At 49.4% G+C, this 22,732-nt stretch overlaps 2 protein-coding genes across 3 annotated transcripts; one reads left to right on the top strand and one right to left on the bottom strand.

The window, feature by feature from the left end:
- Positions 1 to 3,205: 3,205 nt before the first annotated feature.
- LOC311032874 (putative endonuclease 4) lies at positions 3,206 to 5,368 on the bottom strand. The gene is made up of 7 exons (XM_084039945.1): positions 4,870 to 5,368; positions 4,587 to 4,796; positions 4,312 to 4,494; positions 3,906 to 4,037; positions 3,700 to 3,804; positions 3,493 to 3,622; positions 3,206 to 3,318 (listed from the first exon to the last, which is right to left on the bottom strand). The coding sequence occupies exons 1-7, from the start codon at positions 5,015 to 5,017 to the stop codon at positions 3,246 to 3,248; spliced, it is 981 nt and encodes a 326-aa protein (XP_083896071.1). The 5' UTR covers positions 5,018 to 5,368; the 3' UTR covers positions 3,206 to 3,245.
- Positions 5,369 to 5,592: 224 nt separating this feature from the next.
- Positions 5,593 to 22,300, top strand: tnrc6ba (trinucleotide repeat containing adaptor 6Ba). Of its 2 annotated transcripts, XM_084039991.1 has the most exons (22): positions 5,593 to 5,920; positions 7,975 to 8,064; positions 8,456 to 8,477; positions 8,832 to 9,269; positions 9,396 to 12,527; positions 13,339 to 13,503; positions 13,674 to 13,891; positions 14,441 to 14,515; positions 14,662 to 14,919; positions 15,120 to 15,239; positions 15,439 to 15,564; positions 16,371 to 16,541; positions 16,895 to 17,005; positions 17,085 to 17,280; positions 17,419 to 17,586; positions 17,740 to 17,886; positions 18,022 to 18,165; positions 18,423 to 18,515; positions 18,963 to 19,166; positions 19,409 to 19,476; positions 19,621 to 19,760; positions 19,966 to 22,300. In XM_084039991.1, exons 2-22 carry the CDS (start codon positions 8,008 to 8,010, stop codon positions 20,513 to 20,515), a joined length of 6,603 nt encoding a protein of 2,200 aa, XP_083896117.1. In that variant the 5' UTR covers positions 5,593 to 5,920; positions 7,975 to 8,007; the 3' UTR covers positions 20,516 to 22,300. The 2 variants fall into 2 exon arrangements, with proteins under 2 accessions (XP_083896117.1, XP_083896118.1); XM_084039992.1 differs by lacking the exon at positions 15,120 to 15,239 and having other exon boundaries at positions 5,594 to 5,920.
- Positions 22,301 to 22,732: the final 432 nt, after the last annotated feature.

The following is a 22,732-nucleotide window of genomic DNA, read 5'->3' as shown; positions in this document are numbered from 1 at the left end:
GAGCACTTCACTTCATGTGTGTAGGGTTTTTTATTCTTTGGAGAAGCCAACGTGTGTGTGTGTGTGTGTGTGTGTGTGTGTGTGTGTGTGTGTGTGTGTGTGTGTGTGTGTGTGTGTGTGTGTGTGTGTGTGTGTGTGTGTGTGTGTGTGTGTGTGTCATCTCATCTGGGAGTGCTGGCAGATGTAACTGTGGGTTCAGAGATGAAGTTTGGCTCCCAACTGTAAGTGAAGCCTGGAACAGAAGAGCCACGCATACATCTACTCCTCTCCGTCGTCCTCTCTCTTTAGTGGACGGATGTATAGTTTTTTAACCTCTCTCTCTACATGTAAAGGACCATTTATTTTTTATTTATTGGGTTGTATTTTTGGAAGTAAACATTCCTTGTTGACCTCCTGGTGTGGATTCTCTGTCAGACACCTCCATGAGTCTCCTCCTCGGCCTCATGGGGGAGTAAATTGTGTCATCGCCGTGGTTACCAGGCCACGGTAACCAGGCCACGGTATCCAGGCCACAGTAACCGGGCCACGGTATCCAGGCCACAGTAACCAGGCCACAGTAACCGGGCCACGGTATCCAGGCCACGGTAACCGGGCCACGGTAACCACAGTAACCGGGCCACGGTAACCGGGCCACGGTATCCAGGCCACGGTAACCACAGTAACCAGGCCACGGTATCCAGGCCACGGTATCCAGGCCACGGTAACCGGGCCACGGTAACCACAGTAACCAGGCCACGGTAACCGGGCCACGGTAACCGGGCCACGGTAACCAGGCCACGGTAACCGGGCCACAGTAACCGGGCCACAGTAACCAGGCCACGGTAACCGGGCCACAGTAACCGGGCCACGGTAACCGGGCCACGGTAACCGGGCCACAGTAACCAGGCCACGGTATCCAGGCCACGGTATCCAGGCCACGGTAACCGGGCCACGGTAACCACAGTAACCAGGCCACGGTAACCGGGCCACGGTAACCAGGCCACGGTAACCGGGCCATGGTAACCGGGCCACGGTAACCAGGCCACGGTAACCGGGTCGTGGTCCAGGCCACGGTAACCACAGTAACCAGGCCACGGTAACCGGGCCATGCTAATCTGACATCAACCCCCCCCTCCCGACAACATGGTAGATTCCTCTGTGGCTGGAGGCTCACGTCCGTTTCCACAGCAGCGATTATCCGTGATGGAAACCCGCCTCGATCATCAGCCGGCTTCACAAGAACAAACATGACATCCAACCAAGATCTCTGGAAGCGTTTACACAAAGCATATAATTAGATCAGTGGCTTTTAAGGCTGCAGTGGAAAAATATTCACAGAATCAAAAGTAATGACAGAGAGAGGAGGAGGGAGGAGGATGGAGGAGGAGGGAGGAGGAGGGAGGAGGAGGAGGGAGGAGGATGGAGGAGGATGGAGGAGGATGGAGGAGGATGGAGGAGGAGGGAGGAGGATGGAGGAGCGGTGGGCACACAGTAGAAGCAGCTTCACATCATTAAGGATTTAAGGCGGTTTTTATTTCCCCGTCTGTGTTCCCCCGTGCATGCCCCCCCTCCCTCCAACAGATGATTAATTTGGAGTTAAGGAATGCGTGTTCCCTGTTTAGTCTTCGTCTTCCCGGGGTCGTGACCCCTGAGATCACCAGAACACCTCTGAAAACCATCTGCTTATCTAAACTCCACACCAGGACCAGGCCTCCTCGTTATTCACTCCCATCCATCCTTTCCTCCGTCAGAAGCCAACGCTCCGCTAACAGGAGGCTGGAGCTCAGACTCAAACAGGCCGGACAGGCATTTCCTGTGGGCGGGGCCTGGGAGCAGAGACATTCTTGGGCCAGGCACCTCCACTTCCTGTCTCTGTGAACGCCACTCTGAAAGACGTCTGCTGTCTGGAGCTCACTCCACCACACTCCCCCTCCACCCTGATGAAGTGTGAAGCAGTAGATTGCTAATGCTGCGTGTAAACAAGCGTTAAGGTCAAAGTCTCCGATAAGACGGGAACACAGCGATCCTGAACCGGACGCCATGAATGCAAATACGTAGAACCCTCCCAGAAGTTTGGGTTTCTTTTCTTTTTAAACTTTTCAACAACCATACAGTAAATACATTTACATACAATTTATCTTTTCCTTTTCCAGCTGTATATGCCATAACTATATACTTTACAAGGAAGATTTACAGAAAAAAGCATAAACAGCTAACTTTATTTTTATTATATATTATATTCTATTAGATAAATGCGATAGAATGGAGAGTGAAAATAATAATAATAATAATAATAATAATAAATAATGAATAAATAGATAAATAATATATGTATAAAATTCTAAATTCTTCTTCCAAAAGGTTAATACGACTCCTGAAAATCAAACCTGCAACCCCCGAACGCCATGTGTCTCTTCAGCTGCATTCACAGGTGGACAACCGTGTGTTTCCTGGTGTGTGTGCGTGTGTGTGTGTGTGTGTGTGTGTGTGTGTGTGTGTGTGTGTGTGTGTGTGTGTGTGTGTGTGTGTGTGTGTGTGTGTGTGTGTGTGTGTGCGTGTGTGCGTGCATGTTTACGTGCACCACGGGGTGCAGATAGGCGTGAGCATCGGCCGGGGGTCGCCCCAGGGTGTCGCCCCAGGGTGTCAACAGCTGCACCAAAGTGTTGGTAGACAGCTGGACCGCTTCAGAGGAGGAATGTGGGGTTTGTTGTGGGTGACAGTGGTGTGTGTGTGTGTTGTAGGGGGTCTTTATAATAATTATTATTATTTATAATAACACTTAATCTATAAACTGTATGTAATGACAGCAAGTAATGAAAAATCAGTCTTAACTTAAGCTTTCAAACAAATAGATTAAAAAGTACAATACATAATAGATTCTTAACCAGAGTAGCCTTAAGTAGTCTTCATGGAAATACTCAAGTACTTCAAAATTGTACTTAATATACTAAATTAGATTCCACTGCTTTGAGATGTTTATTAAAGTGATGATAGAACCTAGATTTTCTTCAACATGGTGACATTAAAAAGGTAACTGAATGTTTTGTTTGACGACATAAGCATAATTTAAAATGCCAGCGCATGTCGGATGTTTCTTATATTATATTATATTTTCTCCGGCTGCATCATTGGGTTGAAGGTCAGGTCTGTGCCGTGTGTTGATGCTGCCCCCTAGTGGTGAACAAGAAGACTCCTCAAGTCTGAATGAAAACATTTATTTAACTGGTGATCACCAAACAAATGAACAACAACGTGTTGGTGATTGATCAGTGACGGCCCTGTTTGTTCTCACAGAGGGAATAGAGGAGTTCGATCTGCTCGGCATACTCGAACCCTGGCCTGGGGGGGGACATAAGGGACTGTTACAAACCTGCTGACATCATCAGTTATTTGTTTTATTTAATAACTCAGTGAAAACATTCTGTGCACTCTTCTCCATATATATACTTTATACTTCTCCCGTGTATAAAGGAGATGTGTTTCCTATCGTCTCTTCTCTGAGTTATGTATCACCGTCCAGGCGTCTCCAGGATCAGAGGGATGTCGTCCAGTCTCGGCTCGTTGACCACGTCTCTGAAAGCAGAGATCCCGATGTGACCTTTACCCACGTCTTCATGGCGGTCCAGGTTGCAGCCGAGTTTACCTGGAAAACAAACGGAGAGGAAAAGTCCCAACGTCTGTCCGACGCAGTGATCCATCCATCTGATGTGTGTGTGATACCTTTGGAGTCATTGAGATGCATGGCCTTCAGATAGTGGAGACCCACTTCCCGGTCAAACTCATCCAGCATGGCCTTCACGCCTCCGTCTGCCGCCAGGTCGTATCCTAGCAACACGAGAATCAAACGCACGGCTTGGATGTCCAGGAGATTATGGAGCTAACTATGACCTTATCAAACGGATTCCTGTTGATTGTGTGTCACTCACCTGCAGCGAAGGCGTGGCAGGTATCCAGACACACCCCCACCCTGGTCTGGTCCCTGACCCGGTCTATGATGCCCCTCAGCTCGGAGAACTTCCCGCCAACCGTGCTGCCCTGACCGCTCATGTTCTCCAGCACTGAAAAGAAGGAACCATCAGTCCGACCCTTCATCTCCAACAAACCCTCCACCCTGCTGCAACACCTGAGACAGGTGAAAGGTTCCTCATAGTCATAATTGACTTGGTGGTAAAGCATTAATTCTCTTAAATCGGGTCAAGATTCTAATTAAAGCCCAATTGTGTGAATTGCATGCAGAGGGATTAACCCAGCAAGTGTGACTGTAGTGACATTAACTGTGTGCACTGGGCTGCTGAGATTTAAATACTGCAGTACAGCTTCATCCTGCTCCACCTGTAACCACGACGGCTGTTTGCTGGTGAGCGTGGTTGATGGCGTCGGCGATCTTCTCCACACACTGCTGGGTGGTGATGGAGCCCAGCGAGGAGCCGGGGTGGAAGTTGTAGAGGTGGAGGCCCAGGAGGCTGCAGCGGCTCAGCTCGTCCACCAGCATGGCCCGGCTCTTCTCACACACGTCTGGGTGCAACGTGGTCCACAACACAGAGGGGTTATCAGAGGAGAAGAGGAAACAATGCATGCAAGACCAGGACGGGAGAAAAGAGGCTGACCCTCTTTAGGAGATCCACAGTTCATCAGGTAGGACCCGTGGGGCAGGATGTGAGCTGGCTCGTAGTCCTGCAGGACGCACTGCTCCTGGAACCTGGCTGCAGCTGCGTGGTCCAGGGCGGGCCTCTTCCAGGACCGCTGGGAGCCCAGAAACAGGGCGAAGCTGCTGCCGCCCATCTCCGTGCAGGACCCCACTGCTTTCCAGATCCCACCTGGGGGGGCAGAACAGGGCAGGTGTGCGTTATAATTACCCCAGACTTGAACAAGATGGCATTAAGGCCTCACCTTGTATGCCAACATGAGCTCCGATGTATTTCTTATTCCCACGGTGCTTCCTCCTCCTCTCTGCTGTCTCCTCCTCCGCAGCCTCCTTTTCTCCTGCAGAAGTTTCCCCACATTTCCTTTTCCTGGCTCCTCTGTTCTTCGGACCCATGTTATCAAGAGTTATGAATACTTAACGCTAATCAATGCAAACCTCCGCTATGACTTTAATATCTGCATTTCAGAGGACCGAACAGCGAGGCGAAGTTCCCCCGGCAAAAGTTCGTCAGTCTTCTTCTTCTTCTTGTTTAATGGCGGGTGGCAACTATCGTTAAAGGTGCATTACCGCCACCTACGATGGTGGAGTGTGAACCATACTCTTCCCATGAACTAAGAAATAAAAAGAAAATTAAAATAAACACATATAATATACACCAACATAAAAGTTAAATAAATAAATCATTTTTTAATGAAAAATGAAAAAAATGATTATCTTCATTAAAACAGTTTCTCGTAAAAAAAAAAACAGTTTCTGAAATTAAAAATGCGCCTTTTTGCAGTCAGAGCGCGTCCACGCAGCAGCTATCCAGCTCCAGAGCGCGTCCACGCAGCAGATATCCAGCTCCAGAGCGCGTCCACGCAGCAGCTATCCAGCTCCAGAGCGCGTCCACGCAGCAGCTATCCAGCTCCAGAGCGCGCCCACGCAGCCAACCAGTCAGAGCGCGTCCACGCAGCTACCACAGGCGCGGGGCCATCGGAGCCGCGCTTCACGCTCAAGCAGCAAGCAAAATGGCCGCCCGTCAACCGACTGACTCCACAGCGCTTTTTGAGATTTAAAATTCTTCTGCACATTAAGGTTTACACTATTACAACGGTAGTACTTATTTACGAGCCGGTTCAGCTGCACCTCGCGTCTTATCTCCTCCCTCTTCTCCTCCTCGTCGGCCACGTACCTGTCTGTCCGCTCGGGCGTCGACGAATGAAGCCTCAAAAAGCTAAAAAAAAAAAAATCGCACTGAAGCACTTTAGCTAAGCTAGCTAGCACGCTAGCATCTCTTCATATGTGATTCCAGAGGTGAGTAACGTGAGATAATATCCCTGCCCGTCTTTTAAACACTCCACGGTTGTTGTTGTCGTTGCATCCAAACCCGCAGCGTATTTGTATTAATGACGCGGTAACGCAAAGCCACAGCTAACGCCAGTTAGCCCCCGGGTACTTGTAGCTTCTGTCAGTAGGTTAGCCTGTTCGCTAATGCTCGGTAGCATCGTTAGCTGTAGTTGTGGTGCTGCGTTAGCTGCGTATTTGTGCTCGTTTCGGACCGGTGTGTACAAATTAGGGACGGTAGTTAGGCTAACGTTGGCTGACAGCTAGCTCAATGTTGCTAACTTGGGTAGTTGTGTTCGCTGTCTGCGTGTTTTTTACTAGTAATGTTAGCCATCGACGCGGGTGTTAAATCCCCCCCCCCCGTATGAGCAGCTAAGTCCCGGCTTGGACGTTAACGCGAACCGGGGGCGTTCGCGGCCCAGTTGAAGCCACTTCATCCCCGGTGTCGCGTCCCCTTCTTTAGCTCCGGAGAGCGCTCCTAACGCCGTCTCGTTGCTGCGGACGAACCGGTGATCATGTTGACAGTACAACACAGTAGGCAGTACTAGCTGGTCCGGTTCACATTGTAAACGGTGGACTTGGAGAGACCGGGTCTGACAGCTCGTAATAACATAGTAATTAAGGTATTTTCTCTGATGCAGCAGGCCCCGAGTGTCAGCTCGTCTGTTGGAAGTTTAATGTGTGTTGTATGTGATGACATCTATGATAGAACAGAGAAAAGAATATCTCCATATCTGAGGGGCTGAAAACAGCATTTTCTGACATTTCTTTATGAAAAATGACTTTTGATGATGAACAGATGATGAAAATAGTTGGTGATTATATTTCTGTGGATCTGTTAGTGGAATTAGTTTTCCTTTCATTTGTGGTCCTTCTGTAAAAAGCTGTCTCCAAACATCATGTTGGTTGTTTAGAGGACAATAACATCTCATTTAATGTGATGAACAAGTGACATCATAAGTAGACTGAATACTGACCATTGGATTGGTACAAATATGGAGTTTACCACAGCTGGAAGGTGCTGGAAAAGCATGGAAATGCACCTGGAAATGCTTGATAAGTGCTTGGATTTGACTTTGGAGAAGGTGGAGGAACCCTGGATTTTGGCTATTTCCAGTATATTCTAATACTGCTGTATTAAAATGTATTTTTCCCTTCTTCATTACAGTAGAACTACACTAGTTTCTAAGCCTATTAGGATGTTAAAGTAACAGTTAATGTATTTTACCTGTTTGGCCAACATATCTACACTGATAATGGTTTTCTTTTGGGAAAAATCTTGGTCTATAAAATTGAAAGCTTCAAAATCTACCCCTACAATAGCACTACAGTTCATCAGAATGTATCTGTATTGGGGTAATATTTAGTTAGGTGTCCATGCCAGCCAGCTGTTTGCTCTTCTATTAAGGATGTTATTGAAAATGCATTGCTTGGTGTTCTCGTATCACAGGCGTTTCTTGTCTCACAGCTGTTAGAAGAACCTAAGCCGGTGGATTTGTGCACCACCATCTTGACATCATTAAACCGAAGCATGCAAACAAACCTTCAGTTTGTCACTTGTTTTTGGTTTCCATAGATACATTCAGACTCGGGCTGCTGACGAGATGGGTTGGCTGACTATCAATCAAGCCCCGTGTAAACAGCTTAAATTGGTTGAACCTACCAGTGGGATCAGCTTACGGTGTTGTGCATTAATATGACGGGGATGATTGTTGCCCACGTGTCCAGCAGTATTCTTAGCTGTAGTACCTGACGGCTGGTTCATCCAGCCAATCATGCGGTCCATTGTTGCTCACACATGGATGGAGGTTCACGTGGCCTCCATCTATAGTGCGACCGTTCTGTTGTCTTTTTTTCTTGTGATTCCTGCTGCATCATCATTAGCTATTGGTCAATGTTTTTTTTTTTTTTGAGCAGTGGTTTACTTAACAGCTTAAAGCCACTGGCTATACAAAGAAGCCCTCTGTGATTTTAAAGTGGTGAATGTGTGACCACATTTTTGACTACCTTTCTTTTTCCTCTAGAAGAAAGGACTATCAGGACAGGAGTAGTAGTTCATGGAAGACAAGAAAAGGAAAAAAGACGACAAAAGGAAAAGGGAAGCCTCTCAGAAGGTGAGCGTGTTCATGCTTTACATTTTTATTAGTTATTTCGGGTTGTTAAACTGTGAAATTCCTATCAAAAGAAAGTCATTCTGGTACTCTCATGGAAGAACTTCTCTTGGATGTTAATATTAGTACTAACAATAGAATCTGCACACACTTTTAAAAACTTGTCATGAAAAGATAATTGACAGTTGTTATACTATTGTGATTGTTTCAGTAAATTGTGTTAAAGGGTTGTGTTTTTATTATTGTTTTCATCTTTGCTCATTGCATGTTTTTGAACTGAGGTTTGAAATCTGAATGAATTAAATGTCATTTTTGTTTTCAGCCTAGGGTCCTCACATTGATGTTTTGTATGTTGATGATTTAACAACTGTGTTTCTTTTTCTCATGATGTTAGGTCACAGAACAAAAAAACAAAGGTAAGCAGATTTAGTTTGTCCAAACTTGTGGTTGTTGTTGTATTTTAGATGTCTGGCATCACCATTCCTCTGTCACAATAGGATGGATAATAATTCATGGCTTGTCTTCATTGGTTTTTGCAATCTTTGCATGTAGTTTTGGGGGGGAAAGGACAAGAGTAACATTTATGAACCCAAAGCATCTGCATCAGGGAATGCTATGCAGCATATTTCCTTTCTTTATCTGCATCACACCAAGATAGGATTTGCACATTCACGTACATAAAATGAATTGTGCACTGTTCTCTAAAGATGTATTTGTAAATTATGCTCCATTGAATTCCCTCGGTTTCTCTCTCCTTGCTGTTCCTGCAGTGCCAGAATTGTCCAAGCCGGCGTCTGCCCAGTCTCCTGCCACTCAGAGCAGCTCTGCCTCCCCCAGCCCTGGACCCACCCCCTCTGCCTCCCCTTCCCCAGCCACCTTGGGCCCTGGCAGTGCTGCCACCCCGTCACAGGGCGGCAACAATGCCAAGCGCCTGGCGGTGGCCAACGGACAGCCCACCTCCACCACCATTTCTTCCTCCACCGCTGGCGGCCCCAGTGCTGCTGGAAACGGCAGTGCGAGTAGCGGAGGCGGAGCTCAGGCGTCTCAGCAGCAACCTCGCTACATGCCGAGAGAAGTGCCGCCACGATTCCGCTGCCAGCAGGACCATAAAGTGCTACTGAAGAGGGGTCAGCCGCCACTGTCCTCCATGCTGCTGGGAGGGGGAGGAGGAGGGGATGGCCCCAATGCAAACATGGCTGCTGTCTCAGGTAAGGGTTAGCAATCCTGCAGGTCACATTTAGAAGTGATCTATGTAAAGATAATGGCGTTAAGTTCTTTAAGACTTCTTCCTTTCGACCTCTGAAGTTTCTCTCTTGTGGGATTTGCTTTTTCAGATACTGGTGCAGCTGCCTCCTCATTGGCCCTCACCTCATCATCAGTTGCTGCTTCTAGTACTACTTCTAATTATGCAAATTCCATGTGGGGGGCGAGCTCAGGCAGCCAGGCCTCCTCTCAGGGCAGGGAGAAGGTGATCGTTGATGGCAACGACCTGGAGGAGTGGCCTAGCATTGCTGGCAGTGAAGGGGTAGGAGCTTCTTTCACCGGTGCCGGAGGTGGCGGCGGCGGCGGCGGCGGCAGCAGCAGCAGCAGCAGCAACAACAACGGAATGCCTGTGAACAGCATCAGTGCCTCTGGCAACCAATCCTCATCCACTTCCTCGTTCTCTTTGCCCAATGAATGTATGCAGTCGTCCAACGGTGTGGCGTGGGGGATGGCTGCCTCCCAGGGTCATCTTGGAGGAGGGAATGCAGTAGCCACAGCTGGGCCTCTGCTACAACCGCCCTCCTCACTTTCCAAAGCTTCCGCTTTGCCAGGGAGCCATGATGCCAGTGGCCCCGTAGACGGCAACAGTGGGATTCCAGGTGCCAATTTCAATCCAAATGCCAACCCTTCGGCCTGGCCTGCCCTGGTGCAGCAGGATGGGCCCGCTGCTGCAGGAGAAGGAGGTCCATCTTCCTTCCATCACCAGGGCCATGGAGGGTCTTTGTCTGCCAACAACTCTGCTTCCCTGGGCCTGGCACTGGGAGGCGGGGCAGTCGGGGTGCTGGGGGGTCACCCAACTTTATCTGTGAATCAATCAAGCACCCATCAGCGACAACTTCACCAAATGCAATCCAGAGACCGAGAGATGGGTGGGGGGAAGTGGGACAGCGAATCAGCGGGACCAAAAATCGCCGGGGGGGAAGGGATTGGGGGAGGAATGGACCGTGGTGTGGGAGGAGGTGAGATGAGTGTGGGAGACCACAGCCTTGCCTCCTCATGGAGAGGCCAGTCTTCTTACCCTGCAGCTAACTCCAAAACGGGTGCCTCAAGGACTGATGGATGGGAGGGTGGAGGAGGTGGCACAGGGGGATTCGGAGCTGCTGAAGGAGATAATGGGACATCGGGTTGGGGGTATCCGAGTTCCACAAGTGGGGCTACTGCTTGGGGCAGTGCTGGAACTGGGGGAAACAGCATTCAAACCTCCGGGGTATCTCAGGGAGGGTGGGGGTCATCAGGAGTTGGAGGAGAGAGAGGTGTTTCTGGTGGTGATTGGGGTGGGACCTCCACTGGTATTGGTGGAGCTAATCCAGGAGGTGAGGGAGTCGGTGGAGCCTGCAGCAGTAACAGCAGCAGTAGTGGTGGCAGCACAGCTGGTAACCCCCCTGCCACCACCTCCTCCTCTTCCTCAACAGCCACCACTATGACCAGAGCTTGGGACAATCAGAAGGGGGAGAACGAAACGGGGGAATGGGGTGGGGGAGTAGATGGACAGGGAGCACAGGGAGGATCTTCATCCAGTGGTGGAAATTCCAGAAACGGGAGTGGGCCTAGCAGTAGACACAGTCGTCCTCCCCGCCCTGCACCTAATGCTGAAGCTGCCTTACAGAACCTGCTCAGCCGGCCTGATCTGGACCCGCGGGTCCTGTCCAATACAGGCTGGGGCCAAACACAGATTCGACAAAACACAACCTGGGAATTTGAAGAACGTGGAGGACAGAGTAAAGGTGGATCATCATCAGCTACATCGAAGCACACCTCTTCTCTTGGTGGTTCTTCTCAGTATTCTGGTGGAGCCAGGATCTCTGATTCTATGGGTCCAGGGCCCAATCCTTCCCTGGCTCCATCTACTGGGTCCTCCGGAGAGGGCTGGGAGAGCAGCAGCAACAGTAGCAGTAGTGGGGCCTCTCTCTCGGGGAGAGCCCCACCACCTTCAGGCCCCAACATGAGGAATCTTGGCGTCTCACAATCTGGGCCAGTGACAACACCCGGACCTGGTATGGGGTCAGGGGTAATGCCAGGACATAGCCAGCAGGGGAAGGCTACAGGCTGGGGTGGAGGAGGGATGGGGGGTGGAGGAGGGATGGGGGGTGGGGATGGCCAGCAGGCCAAGGGCTGGGGTAATGAGGAATGGAGAGACAATAGTAGAGGAGCAACTGGGGAAGGATGGGGTGATCACGGGCAACGGGGTGACTCAGTGAGTGGGGGCTGGGGAGGAAATAAGGAGGAGAAATCTACAGGGGGGTGGAAAGAGGTGGGAGGGAATGGAGGAGGGGGTGGGTGGGGGTCAGGACAGAAGGTTGGGGCAGGTAGGGACTGGGGAGAGCAACAGTCCAAATCAAGTGGCGGAGGAGGGGGGTGGGAGGATGACCGGAAGAATGGAGGAGGAAACTCAGGTGGGGATTCAGGTGGGGGTAGTTGGGGGAGCTGGGAAGAGGGTGCTCCTCGGAGAACCTGGGGAGCAGGGGGCACAGGGGGAGGAGGGAGTGGAGGAGGGGGGATGGGCTCCAAACCCCATCAAAGTTGGAGTGGAGGAAACAAAATGCACCAGATGCCAAACAGCCAGCCGGGTTCCATCACAGGCCCGCAGGCACAACTGCAACAGCAACAATCACAGCCCCGCAATCAGCATCCACAGCGACAGCAAGCACTGGACCAAGGGGCTATGCAAGGGGGCGGGGGGAGGAAACCCATCTCTCAAGCCCAGAATCAGAACCAGAACCAAAGCTCAGGCTGGACCTCAGGGCCCATCCCTGGCGGCGCCGGAGGAGGTGGAAGTGGATCTGAACCAAGCGGCTGGGAGGAACCCTCACCACAGTCCATAAGCAGGAAGAACGAGATCGACGATGGAACATCAGCATGGGGAGACCCAACCAATTACAGCTACAAGCCGGTCAACCTGTGGGATAAGAACAGCGCCCCTGCTGGGCAGCCGCCGCATGACCAGCAGCCACATGGCCATACTCAGATTGCAAAGCAGCAGCAGCAACAACAACAACAACAACAACAGCAACAACAACAACAACAACAGCAACAACAGCAGCAGCAGCAGCAGCAGCAGCAGCAGCAACAACAACAGCAGCAACAGCAGCAGCAGCAAGAGCAGGCAGCTCCAATACAGCAGCAGCCTAGCAGGCAGGCTGCAGGGCTCGGAGGTAACCGAGACTTCAACACTGGCCACGGAGCTGGAAAACCCTCAGCTGCTGGTAAGACACCACAAACTGGGAATTCTACCATAGTCATTTAGAAGAAACAGGGACTTCATATGTTGCTTGAATTTAGTTTTTACATATTCTTTAGGCCTCATCTTTTCTAATGTCAGTGTGTTTTCTTGCCAGATTCACTGACAACAACAAAAAATAGATCAGGCACACGGTAAAACTCCCAGATGGCGAGCTGACCATTGGGCCGGGCCCATGTGTTCAGCTGAGACACTCGATGTGTAACAGCAGTTTACCATTTAAAGGACGGGTTTGTTTTCTGAATGGCTGGTTGTAATTTGACAGTTTAGGATTGTGAAAGATCTTCCTGATTCTTCCTCTGTGTGAAAAATCAGCAAAGTGAACTACTTTTGTAAGTGCTGCTTTTTACAGCGTGATGATCTGCTGTTTATAGGTTTGCAGTAGAGGTTTAGCGTATCCAAAGAGAGACAAAAGTCGTTTGCCAGCCAGCCAGCTGCTTGCTATCTGCAGTTGAATCTCAAAACCACATGAAACAGTAGTCGGCTTCAGCACTGTAGCCTCCAATCGGGTTCAGCGGAGGTGAAGTCAGTGAATCTTCTCATGGTGATACTATGACTGCAGTGAAGATGCTTTGATTTTGGACCACATCAGACCAATAGCTCATACACAAGTACGTGTAAGGAAGAGAGTTAGCCCTGTCCTAATCGGTGTTCAGGTGACCTTAAACTGCGTAAATGAAACGGAGTGACAGGCCAGCTCAGTCTGGATGTGCCTCCGCTCTAGACATTGGACTTTATTTGAGACAAACAGTTGTGTCATCCGTGTTTGTCTGCAGGGCCGTCAGGTTGGGGTGGTGCGTCTCCGACTAGTCCTACTGTAGACAATGGCACGGCAGCTTGGGGGAAGACCACCGACACCCCTACTGGCTGGGGGGAATCTGACGATGCTGGAGGGAAGACATCAGGCTGGGGAAACCCTTCTCCCAACCCCATCAAATCTGGTGAGGAAGTTAATCAAAAAAAGCATCTGTGGTGAAAACAGTTTAAAATGTACCTGTTATCTGTGGGAAAGCCATACACACACTGGTTTTACCAGGTCAACACAAAGATATACCTTGCATTGCTGTTCTGACAGTCTTGATAGTTTATTTATGAGTCTTTTCTCCTGCAGGTCCAAAGTCTATGCAAGATGGCTGGGGGGATAAAGAGGGCTCTGTGGCTGCTTCGCGTCACTCAAGCTGGGAGGATGAGGAGGAGGGCAGCGGCGGCGGCGGTGGAGGTGGCGGCATGTGGAACAACACTGTCTCCCAGGGAAGCAGCTCGTCTTGGGGACAGGGAAGCAATGGAGGCTGGGGACAGAGCCACACTGGGAAGAAGCCCACCAGCAAGGTTTGTGGGGGAGATACATCTTGATGGAAAGCCACAACGATTTACTCATAAAGCAAAGGCTTTCCGGTGGAGCAGTGGTTAGGGCAGCCGCCCCACGTACAGAGGCTAAATGTCCTCAACGCGGTGGTCCCGGGTTCGAATCCCGCCCGGGACACATTTCCTGCATGTCATCTCCCTCTCCCCGTTTCCACACTGTCTGAAAAATGAATAAAAGGCTTCAATGGCGCTCTAGCCAAAAAACTAATCTTAGAAAACAAAGGCTTGCCATTTGGGTCCTACCACCTTCATGTGGATAATAAGTACTTCTTAAGAGGATGATCCCTTTTTTAATTTAATTCTTTAATGATGTAAATTTAAGGAATGGATGTATTTTATGCCACTATCTGACATCTCGGTAATGAGCTCAGATGAAGCTGAAGGTCGTTGGTTTTATACATTTATGTAGTAAGATCGGATTCCACAGCTTTGATTGTATGAATCTAAATGATACTCTATCTGTTAGAACCCTTGTAGACGTGGAAATCATAGTGTGCTCACTGTGTCTCCCAGGGTCCAATGAAGGCTGTCGGAGGAGACTCGTGGATGAGTCCCATCAACAGACAGTTCTCTAACATGGGGCTGCTGGTAAGACTGTCATTCATCTCTTTAGTGTAATTGTGGCAGGGACGCTTGGTTTTGTGCCCACACACTCATACATAATGTGGTGGCGTTTAGCAGGTGGGTTATCGCCTACATGATGATGATGATGCTGCTGCTTCTCTCCTGGACAGAATGATGATCCCAGGGACCCAAGCATCGACCTGGCTCCGGGCTCCCTCCAGGAGAAAAAGATGGATGTGGATAAAAGAGGCCTGGGCATGAACATGGGCATGAACATGAACATGAACATGAACATGGGCATGGGCATGGGGATGAATGACTACAATGGAGACATGAGAAAGGCAGCAAGAGGAGGAGGGGGCATGTCTTATCGTCCACCTGGATCCAAAGAGGCAGCACCTGTGGACGCCGGGTCCTATTACGACAAGGTACCGTCTCACTGCCACCTCGCCATCTTTGTCCTAGATGTCTTTTTCATGTCTAGATAACGTTTGTCCTCTATCTTACTATTCTTTATTTCCTCTTGTGATTCTACCTTTCCTTCCTGGTCTGCCCCATTCCTCCCTGTACCCCCCTCACCCCCTCACCACCACTCAAATTGGTCTTCCATTGGCTGTCACTGTGACAGACCTTACCTTTGACCAATCAGGATTGGTGCCTTGGGGAGGAGGGTCCTTGCTCTCTGTACTCACCACCCACTGTCTACAAGCCCCATTCCCTCTTCAACCACACTATTCCCTTTAGACAAGTAAGATGACTGCTCCTCTTGTTTCTGTCCTGTCTTTCTTTAGACTGGCTTCTTGTAGTTTTCTAAAGATTATCATAAAGTTATACCCCCTAATCTTCCTCCTCCAGTCTGTCATGTTCTGTGTACTTTGTATGTTTTTCATGTGTGTCTTCACTGTTCTGGTCCTCTAAGGTTTGATATTATATATCTTCGATCACAGGGCAGTCACAGTATCTTCGGCAGTAGCGGAGGGATGGCTCAGTCAAGACACCAGCCAAGTGTCCCACCCATAAACCAGTCCCCAGGAGTACGAGCGCAAGTGCCTCATCAGTTCCTGTCGCCTCAGGTACTGATGCTGTTGCTTTTATTCTGACCAGTGTTCTTCAGAGTTCTCTCTATTTCACAGCATTGATTCAGGAACTATGCAGGCTGGCTGTCAGCGTTACACAGTTGTTTCATTTTGCTGCTAAATACGCGATAAAAAGCAGAATTTCACCAACTTGGAAATATTCCTGCAACGAGAAATCAATTCAAGCTGATTATAAAACAAAATAAATCCATTAGGGACAGGAAAGTAGTTTAACTTGTGACTTGTCCGACCTCTCTCTGTGATCAGGGTTAGGGTTAGGAGACGCTCCGTGTTCTTCACACAATAATCTGTGATCGTTTGCAAAGAGATGGTGGAGAAACTGAGAGTTGTACTTGCATTGTTTGCTGTAATGGGGGATCCAGATCATACATTACTGTTCATCCAGGTCATAGAAGGGGTGGATTGCATACTTGAGACTTTGTGTTCTGGTGTGTATTATCTCATTGTTATTTCTATGAGCTTACACGTTGCGGTCTGCTGGCTTTGTGCATCGTATCTGTTAGTCCCCCTAGAGTGCATCATCTCTCCTCAGGAGCACATTGATCCCGTTTCCCTGCTTGCTTCTAAAGAATAGAAAGTGAACGCATGTCTTTTCCGGGAATTGAATCAGTCTGCTTCACTCACTCGGGGTCGAGCTACTTGTTAACTACAGTTAATGAGAACATGAAGGAGAATCGATGTTAAACTGGGAGAGGCGGTACGCTAATGCGGTTGCTAGTGGTTACGGCACCAAGGCGTTTCTGTGGTAACAGGTGTGCTCGCCTGCCGTTGTGTGTCTCCAGGTGCCAGGCTCCGTGCTGAAGCAGATGCCCTCTCCCAGCGGGAGCGTGGGGGGTGTTGGCGGCGTGGGAGGCGTGGCGGGCGTCGGGGGAGGTGTGTTCCCTCCACAGCTGTCCCCCCAGCATATTGCCATGCTCAGCAGCATCTACCCTCCTCACATCCAGTTTCAGCTGGTGAGAAGCAGCTCCTTTTATCTCACCGCAATGTCCCGTCACAGGGCTGCTGTGATGGACATAAACTGAGAAGTGATGTGATCACGTGACTCATAAACGTATACCTTACATCGACTTGAGAAATCATCGTTATGGTGCATTCACACAAGACAAACTTTGGCTACAGACTCGCTGCCTAAATATTAAGATGACGATTCACTTGCAGTTTAGCCAAAAACATTCCACAAGTCCACAAAGCACTCGTTCGACACGCGTGGGTTTGACAAGCGCTTGAGTTTGTCGGGTGCATTTTTGTTTGTGTTGCCTCTCACGCCGCCTTGGTTTCCTTTCTCTTTGGTTCTGTGTTCGTTCAGGCTTGTCAGCTCCTCCTCCAGCAGCAGCAGCAGCCGCCGCAGCAACAGCAGCTGCTGCAAAACCAGAGGAAGTTCCCACCCAACGTGCGGCAGCAGGCTGACCCTCAACAGGTACACATCAGCAAACAACACATCACTCACCCTCTCTGCCACCCAGCTGCTGACTCTGGGCTTTTGTTTGCCTCCTCAGCTGGCCAGGATCATGGCCGTGCTCCAGCAGCAGAGGCAGCAGCAGCAGGTCGGGGGTTTAGGCGGCAGCTCCAAACTCTCCCCCTCCCACCATGTTGGAGGGGGTCCCAAACTGCCCGGGGCTGATCCCCTGCACCATCCAGGCCTGGCAGCATCTGTGGCTGACCTGCACCAGAAAAACCTTGGACCATACTCCGGTTAGTGCTTGTCCCTAGACCGGTTTTATTTAAAAAAGCGTGTAAACACTATATTTCCCAGAGATCACAGGTCTGTGAAATCTGCAGTACTTTTAGAGTAGGTTTCCTAACTAGATAAATGTTTCTTCCTGTGAGCAGGGTTCAGTTCTGGGATCAACCTCCCGGGTCTGGACCTGGGCACCTCTGCAGTGGGGGGGCCTGGGGGCATGAAGGACCTCGGGATTCAGCAGTCCCGCTTCAAATGGATGATGGAAGGACACTCTTCTCCAGACACCTCCTCACCTGACAACGCATTCCACAAAAATGGTGATATATATCATTTTATTTTCATTCTAGTGCTTGTTTGATAAGAACTGGAATGGAAGGGTGTTAATGGGATTAGGTGTGAAGTCACATATTATGGTGATTGTTGGTGAATCAGTCTGGTGTTCAGTGATGTAACACACCGTCACCTTCCAGGTCCTGTCACCCCTATGAAGATGCCGGGGGGCTCGCCCTACTCTCAGTATGACATGATGGTTGGAGACGGACTGGGAGACAACTGGCATCGCACCCCTGGAAACAAGATGGGTACCAAGCCTACCCCCACGCCCAGCTGGCCCCCTGGTCAGTGACACGTTACAGTGATACGCTGACCTCAGGGCGCCCACAACGTGGAAAATAAACAGGAGACCAGGAAATATCTGGTTTACGAGTTACAGAAAGCAAAAAAAACATGTGTGAATGTGTGTGTTTCTCCAGAGTTCCAGCCTGGTGTCCCCTGGAAGGGCATCGACCGAGTCGACCCCGACTCTGACCCTTACATGACCCCCGGGAGCATGATGGGAAACGCAGGGTCCCCCAACCTCAATGATACTGAGCACCAGTTGTTACAAGACAATACTGGTAAGCATTTATACATTTTCTTGGCCGTACGGTGTGTTATTTATTTTTGTGTATGGATTTCTAAGCATCATGAATATTTTTCCCCTTGTTGTGTTCACTTTAAATTCAACCCAAAATAATACTAATAATTGTCCACTTAGCTGTAGTGCTATTTATCTATCTGGATTGTTTTGACGTGAGCGTTGGGAGATATCAGCCGTAGAGATGTCTGCCTTCCTCTTCAATGTAAGTGAATGACCAACATCGCTGGTTTGCAGATTCCACCCCTCCCCTCAACACCTTGCTGCCTTCACCTGGTGCCTGGCCCTACAGTGCCTCAGACAGTCCCCTCAACAACGCACACAACTCAGGTAACTCCCTCAAACACACTCACGCCTGAAACCGTCAGTCCATCCATCACACGACCAGAGAACTCATCCATAACTTGGCTTGTGATGATTCCTTGACGTGTCACAGATCAACAGTGAATCATTTGAGAATATAATCAGCAGATTAGCTATTAATGGGAAGAACCTGTCTGAGTATCATGTTATTGATGAGTTGATGTAGTTATTTTGTGTACATAACTGGGCTCAGGTGTGTCTTAACTGTTTGACCAATGGAGAGTTGTTGAGTGGAACAGCCTGGTGCAGTGTTATTGATTGATGAGGAGTTATTTGATTTGTTAGATGTAGGAGTAGGTCGAAGGCGTGAAAACAGGATTGACCTTAATCTTCTGCTGGTCTCATTGTGTCTGTCTTTGTCCTGGTTACTGGTATTGTTACATATTGCTCTTCCCCTCTCCTGAAATCCCACAGCAAAGTACACAGAATACAAGACCAGCTGGCCCCCAGAGCCCATCGGACACAAGTCCTGGAAAGCCAACCGTGGCAGCAGCCAGAGCCAGCTGTCCCGCCCCCCTCCAGGACTGGCCAGTCAAAAGCAGCCATCGCCTTCCCCGTGGTCCGGAGGAGCCCCTCGATTTGCTGGCCGGGGCTGGGGCGGTAACTCCAACACCACTGGTAACGTCCCGACGCTTTATCATCTTGTTTAACACCGTCGTTCCTCTTCAGCGTCCAGGCTGTTGAAACATCCATCAGATTAAACGTATAGAGGAGATCTTTTGAACTTCTGGGTATGTTTGATCTGGAAGAGAAGCCTCGGAGCCGTCGGGAACGTTCTTCATCATTATTCCGTGTGAGAAGGTGGAAACGGAGTGAGGTTCTTGTTTCCAGGGTTTATCTATGTGTTTGTGTCTCTGCAGCCTCGACCTGGAGTGACGGCAGCTCTCGGGAAAGCTGCTGGTTGGTGCTCAGCAACCTCACACCACAGGTAAACACATGCTAGCGTTGTTTTAGAGTGTCTTTGGAAACAGCTGTGCTGCTGTGTTTAACCTCCCTTCATGCACTCATCAACATGATCACCATGGTAACACTCCTGAGTTCACCGTCATCCGTCCCTTCTATGTTCCTGCAGATTGATGGCTCCACCCTGAGGACCATCTGCATGCAGCACGGCCCTCTGCTGACCTTTCACCTTGGCCTGACCCAGGGCACTGCTCTGATTCGCTACGGCTCCAAACAGGAGGCAGCCAAGGCCCAGAGCGCACTGCACATGTAAGGCTATTTCATCTTGATCCCTGTAGAAGTAGTAGCCTCCAACGCTCATGAATTAAAATATATAACATTTGAGTTTGTACAGGTGCTAACTATATTCAATCATCTGTTAGAACTAAAACATCTTCTACTGTAGAGATGATTTGTGATCGTAGTTAATCCAGGAGATGCTTGTTAAACCTCTGACGGCCTTGTTGTTGACCAGGTGCGTTCTGGGTAACACCACCATCTTGGCGGAGTTCGTGAGCGAGGAGGATGTGGCTCGCTACATTGCACATTCCCAGGCAGGAGGAGCAGCGAGCGCAGGAACCGCCGCCAGCTCTGCAGGCTCCGGGCCTCCTGCCTCCTCGGTGGTGGGGGCCAATGCTAACGGGGGGAGTGGAGCAGGAGGCAGCGGCGGGGGAGGAGGAGGAGAAGGAGGCTCCTCGGCTGGAGGAGGAGGAGGAGCAAACGGAGGAGGAACCGGGCCTTCCAGCTCCGGATGGCAGAGTCTGGACAGCACAGGCAGCTCATCGGACCAGCCTGCCCCCCAGGGGCCCGGCCTGGGCATCTTCGCCCAGTGGAGCAGCAACGGGCCGGGGGCCGGGGCCGTGGAGGCCGGGAGGCAGGGCCTGTGGGGGGGCATGGGGGGCATGGGCGGGGCGGGGTACCCCAGCAGTAGCCTCTGGGGCGCCCCGGCACTCGACGACCGCCACCAGATGGGCAGCCCCGCCTCCCTGCTGCCGGGGGACCTGCTGGGCGGGGGGGCTGACTGACACACACACACACACACACACACACGTTGTAATACATGTCAAACTCTGTATTTATTTACACATAGAGACGACATGAAGAGAGACACTCATACTACACACAGGCTGCATGCAGTACATGCACACACACACACACACACACACACACACACACACATCAAACCGCTTAACTTTAAATGAAGACATCAGTAAAACTTGAACTGGGGGAACAGGTGAGATCCATTCAACTGGTTAGGACTGGACTGGATAGCTCTTTGTACTCGGTCAGCGTTCAGAGAGCCGATCACTCAGGCATGCACTGCAGACCGGCTCAGCCAGAGTCCCACATCATACACCTTAGCTAGTGCTGGTTTTAAGTGTGCCACAGTTTCTTTCCTTTTCTACTATTTAATGGTCGAATCTCAACAAAAATCCGACTTGCAGACTGAGCCCTCGGAGACCTGGCTGGCATCCTTCTAAGTTCTCATGTTTGGAAGCTTCGGGGGGGGGGGGTCTGGATTTGTATAGATGGGGGGGACACGCCACACTACTGAGTCAGATGGATGAACAGCAACCTTTGAGATGGTGGAAGCGTTTTAGTCGGTACCTTGGTGGGACGTCCATCAGCATGGGACCACGGTAAACAAGAGAACCAACATTAGCCAAACTTGCACTATATGCCTCTGGGTTTGTTGTTGTCCTCCACAAATCCCTCCATCTTTGAAAGCGAGCTACAACACAACAGCTACACCTTACGGACGACTAACCGTCACAACAGCAGTGGCCTTGGCTAACAAACCAGCGGCCGCCTGCCCGCCATGTCAGCAGCCTTCACACCTTCATCAGTTACACACTGCTCTTATATTTGACAAGCAAAATTGTATCTCCTCGTTGATGTACGTCGGTTGTTTTTTTTCTTTTCTGTTTTAAAAGAAAAACGTGTGAAACTTTGTGGAAATTCAGAGATTTCTTTTTTTGCCCTTCAAACACTGACCTCGCTATTGAGTTTTTTTTCTTACTCGAGAAATCAAGCTGGTTATTGTATATTGTCATGATGATAATGATGACTATGATCACTTATTTACTCGCTGTACAAGGTGCCCTCCTGCCTGCCTGTGTGTGCATGAAAGGAGTGATGGCAGTAGACCGGACGGAGGAGGATGAAGATAATAATGACGACGATATCGGAGTGTCTGTGTTATATACAATGTTGAATGTTTGTTCTTTCTTTCTCGTCCATGAGAGATTCATGAGTGTGTGAGTGTGTGTGAACATTTATCTGCTCCAGTCAGGGAAGTGAATAAATGTCGATCTGACAGCTTACATTTGAGAGGAAGTGTGTGTTTGTGGACGTGTATTCATGTTTGCGTGCTTGGATATTGTAATAGCTAAAAAAGTTCAAAAACATCGGCACTATTGCATATGTCTCTTAAGTTGTGTTTTTTAGCAGCATTATGTTCCTGTATGTATTTTGTTTTGTTTTTCTGCCAAATGCAATAAGAGAATATTTTTGTTTTTAAGACGAAGCAACCAACTGAAGGCATTTCTATTGAGATGCCGAATCCTACCATACCAAGCTGAGCTGGAACAGTGTTTTACAGACACGTTAAAGACATTACCTGTTATCTTTTACTGTTTGTTTTTGTTATTATTATTATTATTATTATTATGTATCCATTTAAATTAAGTCAGTCTTTATTATCACTCCTGTTCAGGATGTTTTTGTTTATTTCAGATGTTACAAAAAGGAGAGGAAATTAATTTAAAGGAGAAAAGAACAAGATAATAAAGGTTGAATTGAACTCTTAAGTGGTTTGTTGTTTGATCGGTGAGTCATTAACGGGTATCAATAATAACGTGTATCAGGTTACATCCCATAAACATCTCATTCACACTGCCTGGTGGACTGAAGTTCATGAACCGAGACGAGAACCTGAAGCAGTCCTCCTGTTCTGTTTCCACCTAAAGAAGTTCCTTCTCATGACTTTGTAGTCCAGCATTAATGTTGAACAGGAACAGTGATCGAGTCCTTAACCTCTAAATTCCGACGCGTCCGGAGGAGGAACCGCTAGAGGGCGCTGTCACTACTAGATCAGTTAACACTCCGTTTTATTGATCTCCTATGTGATCATGAACTGTGTCGGTGTGAGTATTAACCTGCAGTGAAGGCTGTTGGTTTCATTGATCCTCGCAGGACCCGGACCAGGACCAGAGCGGCGGCTTTAAGCCGATCCGGGCTTC

The sequence above is a fragment of the Eutrigla gurnardus genome, assembly GCF_963514095.1.
Source record: "Eutrigla gurnardus genome assembly, chromosome: 22".
NCBI lineage: Eukaryota > Metazoa > Chordata > Actinopteri > Perciformes > Triglidae > Eutrigla > Eutrigla gurnardus.
This window is presented reverse-complemented; position numbering and strand designations above follow the sequence as displayed.